This window comes from Triticum aestivum, chromosome 5B, assembly GCF_018294505.1.
Source record: "Triticum aestivum cultivar Chinese Spring chromosome 5B, IWGSC CS RefSeq v2.1, whole genome shotgun sequence".
NCBI lineage: Eukaryota > Viridiplantae > Streptophyta > Magnoliopsida > Poales > Poaceae > Triticum > Triticum aestivum.
In genome coordinates, this window is record NC_057807.1 from 648,387,470 (window position 1) to 648,392,166 (window position 4,697).

The following is a 4,697-nucleotide window of genomic DNA, read 5'->3' on the forward strand; positions in this document are numbered from 1 at the left end:
CCGAGCCCTTCCTCTCCCTCCATTTCCCTCACCCCGACACCCAATGGCCGCACGTTTCCCCAGCGACGCGGCGGCGGCCAACGGCTTCGGCCACCGCTCGCTCCACGAACAGGAGTCGTGGCCCCTGTTCGAGGCCAACATCCCGGTGCCGCCGGACATGCGCGCCGGGCCAACGGGGTGGAGGCTCAACAACGGGGGAGTGCCCGTTCCCGTTGCACGACGCCGAGGCGCGTCCCCCTACTTCGCCGCCAAGGTCGACCTCGTGCGTGCCTCCCTCATCAACAAGCAGCGCGCCCTCCCCCGGTACGCCGCCGACAACCACGCGGCGTGGGCGGCGTACTTCGAGCGCCGTCAGGAGCAGAGGCTGGCATCCACCAACGGGGCGCCGGTGGTCGGCAGCGTGAAGAACAACGAGGGCCGCCGCGTGTGGTGGGGCGCCCCCGGCCGCACGCTCGAGGGCGTGCTGGCGTACCTTGAGGGTGGCAACGAACGGCCGCTGGCATACCCTCCGGCGGCCGCCCCGGCCCATCGCCGACGCACCGGGCAATGGATGCCCAGGAGGTTCGGCTCCTCCTCGTCTTCCTCCTCGCGCTCTTCTTCCCACTCCTCCGGCTCTCCGGCGTTGCTCGGCGTCAAGGCCGAGCCTGCGGCGGAGACGCCGCTCGGCTGGCGCACTCGCAGCGCCGGCATCATCATCAACGAGGGCGGCCAACGCGCCTCCTCGTTGGCTCCACCGCGCTTCGTCAAGCCAAAGACGGAGCCGGGGCTCGCGGCCGTGAAAACCGAGCCGGGGCTCCCCGCCGTGAAGACGGAGCACGGCGACGTGGAGCTCGACGACGAGGCGGCCTTGAAATGGGCGCGCAAGGACTACCTGAAGATGGAGATGGAGCGCCAGTGCGCCGCCCTGCAGCGCTTCGAGCGGCGCCGCCGGGGCCGCGACAAAGGAGGCGTCGTCGTCCTCGATGACAGCGATGCACCGCCGCCGCCACCAGTCCGCCATGGCGACGCCGGGCAGGGGTTCAGCAGGGACGGCCGCGTCAAGGAGGAGAAGGCCACCGACAACGGCGGCGAGGATGGCAGCGACGACGGCGACTACTCCGCATTCAGCGATTTCTTTTTTTAGATAAATTTGATATGTACTCCGCGTCTAATATTTGCCAATGTTTGCCGAATTTTAGTCGTGTTTTAACCGAACTTCGCCAAATGTTTTTTTTTCAAATTAGACGAGTCTGAGGGCGGCCCTGGAGCCGGGGACTGGGCACCAACTCGCCCCCAAGCCGTTTGTTCGCGTCGGCTCGCCCCCAGATGGTGATTTTACGCGCCCCCTGAGGGGCCAACGGCTGGAGATACTCTGAAGGAGGTGAGGGAACCGAAATAAACATCAGGGGGTTATGTGAACCACCAATCTTCAGGATAGTAAAATGGACATTTTTCAAAAAGAAATGACTGATCGGCATAAAAATTCAAGTCACCTTACACATAGTCGCCGCCAAAGGGACATCATGGATCCTAGTGATGTTTATACTTCGTAATATTATCACAAAATCTTGAAAAATATATTTAGTACAATACACAATCCATTCCCTTCATTATTCAATACTCATGAAGTCTCAGGTAACGAGGGGGCTGAGATTCGCCGACTTTATCTTAGCTGATTTACGGCCATTGACATGCGGGGCGGCAAACTTGCTGACCCACCTGTCATTCGCTCAAAGTGAGGTAGGCGCTGTACTGAAATGGCCTTCGGCGGTGTAAGATCTAAGGCGATGAACAAACTCGTCAACGTACCTCTCCTGCCGCTCCGTATTAGCTACGACCTCCTGCATTTTCGCTGCACCTGCCACGAAGCTCCTCCGGGCATCTCCGTCAACCATCACAGCCCGGATCGCGCTCGCGACGCCATGGCGGTCGAACGATCCGTCGTCCTCGTTCCTCGCCACCTGCAACCCCACCTTCTTCACCTCCATCTGCCGCGCGTTCGGCCCTTGGTCCCCGAAGATGGGCAGCATGACGAGCGGATGCCCGAACAGGAGGCCCTCGATCAGTGAGTTCCGGCCGCAGTGCGTCAGGAACCCGCCCACGGCGGCGTGCGCCAGGATGCTCATCTGAGGAACCCACCCCGTGGTCACCAGCCCCTGGCCGCCAGTGCGCTCTTGGAAGCCGGGAGGAAGCATGTCGGCGTCGTCGTCGTGGACTGCTGCGCCGCTGGGCTTCCTAAGAGCCCAGAGGAAGCGTGTCCCGGCGAGCTCCAGCCCGAGGGCAAGCTCGTGCACCTGCTCCACACGCAGCGGCACTTCACTCCCCAGCGCTACGTACACAACCGAACCTGCAGGCTGCGCGTCCAGCCAGCGCACGGTGGCATGCTCTGCTGATCCGTTGATGCCGTCGGCACGGCGGCCTCCGTCCGGTGACGGCGGTAGAAGGCCGAGGGGCACGACCGGCAGGCCGATGACCGTCGGCACCAGCGGGAAGGACTCGGGCTCCCACTCGACGCAGCTCCGGATGGCCGCCAGCGCACACTTCTCTTTCGTCAAATAGAAGCGCTGGACGATGGACATGCCCGACGCGCCATGGTCGTCGTAAATTGGTGCCACCTCCTCCTCCTCGTAACGAGGGCGGGTGTGGGTCACAACCCGCGCTTCCGCCGGCTGGTCGCGGTGCGCGGTAGCGATCAAAGCCGCGGTCGGGAGAAGTAACGCGCATGGGACCTGGTGAACGATGGAGCATCGAGCAAGATTTGAGATATAGTCCTAGTACATGGGATGGAATTAGTGGAACCAAGCGGCGACAGCGCACGCAGATCTGCCGAACCTTGTGCTCGAAGGCGGCGGCGGCGACCCAGTGGTGGAAGCAGTCGGCGATGACCCAGTGAGGCCTTGTGGCCTCGTCGGCGCACGCGGCGGCCATGAACGCCGCGAAGGGCGCGGCGAGGCCGTCGAAGGCCTTGAAGTGGAGCTCCCGCTTGTCGTCGGGCACATCGTTGGTGGATTCGGCACCGTCGGGGAGGCCGTCGACGCGCGGGAGCGGGAGCGCGACGAGGTCCACGCGCGGCGCCGCGGCGGAGCGCAGCGTCGGGAGGCGGGCGAGGTTGCGCGGCGTGGAGACGTAGGACACCCGGTGGCCGCGCTCGGCGAGCCGCTCGGAGAGCTCCAGGTACGGGAGCAGGTGGCCGAACGCGAGCCACGGGACGACCACGATGTGCAGCGGCGAGGATGAGGAACCGGCGTCCATGGCGCGATCAGGAGCAAGGTCTTGATCAGGAGCTGGACTTGCCGGCGGGGAGCGGCGACTGGCGACTGGTGGTGCTCAGGCTCAGCGCTCTGCTCCCGCCGTGGCTATCGACGCACGAAGTATTTTACTGGTGGTCAAACAGGAGCGTGCTACTTGCTCTCCACGGTGCACGCCATGTGAACTTCTTTTAGTCTTTGGGATTTGGAAACACCCATGCCGACGCACGTAGAGAGGCGACATATTTGATCTGTATCCATGATGTACCAATGAACTGTGAATAAATATGTACAGAGGCGGCATATTATAGTTGATCCGTATCCACGATCCATGATATGTATCCTCATCTGAAGTACAAGCCACCGACCCCTTGTTGTGGAGTTTTCTCGGAACATTATATATTTTTACCTTTAGTTGAGTTAGCCCGTGGGTTTTGCCTTTACTTTTTGACTTGAGTTTTGCCTTTAGATTTGTCTCTAAGGTCGTCCGAGTGCCATTTCACCGTTTAACCAATACTTTAACAAATTCATAACAAATACTCCCTCCGTTTTTAAATATAAGTCTTTTTAGAGATTTCACTATGGATTACATACGGAGCAAAATGAGTGAACGTATACTCTAAAATATGTCTACGTACATTCGTATATAGTTTGTAGTGGAATCTCTAAAAGGACTTACATTTAGGAACGGATGGAGTATATAGGAACTCGTAAAAATGCAAATAAGATATCAAAATGTTCAGAAAAACATTACCTTTATGTGCATGTCATTTGCATTCAGGAAAAAAGTACTGTTTAGACTCCCCGAGGATATTAATGTTATTAACACTATTAACCGAAAAATGTATAAGCAATACTTTTTCATGCACAAAAATCACATGCAAATATAGGTGATGTTTTTTTTGGACATTCTGATATCTTATTTGCATTTTTTGAGTTCATACGAATTTGTTATGAATTTTCAAACAACTTTGATCATTACTTTGAAAATTCCTATCAAGTTCATATGAACTCAGAAACATGCAAATATGATATCAGAATGTTTAGAAAATATCACCTATTTTTATTCATGAGAAAGTATTGTTTATACCTTTTTATGCTTATGATGTTAATAAGATTAATAACCTCGGGTAGGTTAAACAATACTGTTTTACTGAATGAAATTACATGCACATAAAGGTAATGTTTTTTCTTAACATTTTGATATCTTACTTGCATCTTTATGAGTTCATATGAATTTGTTATGAATTTTCAAATTATTATACAAACGGTTAAAGGGCACTTGGATGACCACGGAGACAAATCTAAGGTCAAAACTGAGTAGAGTCGAAAAGTAAAGGCAAAACCCATGGGGTGGTTCGGACAAAGGGCAAAAATGCATTTGACCCTTTTTTCTTATGAGATGTTGTGGAGCCTTGACTAACCAAAAATGGCTAGAAATGACTATAACTTTTTGTTTTGATTGAAGGC

General features: G+C 55.5%; 1 protein-coding gene across 1 annotated transcript; it reads right to left on the minus strand.

Moving 5' to 3' along the window:
• Positions 1 to 1,518: 1,518 nt before the first annotated feature.
• Positions 1,519 to 3,521, minus strand: LOC123117383 (UDP-glycosyltransferase 91C1). Its single transcript, XM_044538150.1, has 2 exons — positions 2,812 to 3,521; positions 1,519 to 2,708 (listed from the first exon to the last, which is right to left on the minus strand). The coding sequence occupies exons 1-2, from the start codon at positions 3,229 to 3,231 to the stop codon at positions 1,710 to 1,712; spliced, it is 1,419 nt and encodes a 472-aa protein (XP_044394085.1). The 5' UTR covers positions 3,232 to 3,521; the 3' UTR covers positions 1,519 to 1,709.
• Between the last annotated feature and the right edge of the window lie 1,176 nt (positions 3,522 to 4,697).

What these genes read in the sequence shown, in the direction of transcription:
- LOC123117383 (XM_044538150.1), bottom strand. Translation starts at nt 3,231, where the DNA reads ATGGACGCCGGTTCCTCATCCTCGCCGCTGCACATCGTGGTCGTCCCG. An exon ending in CCGCCGCCTTCGAGCACAAG is followed by an intron (nt 2,709 to 2,811) that starts GTTCGGCAGATC and finishes ATCGTTCACCAG; the next exon opens with GTCCCATGCGCGTTACTTCT.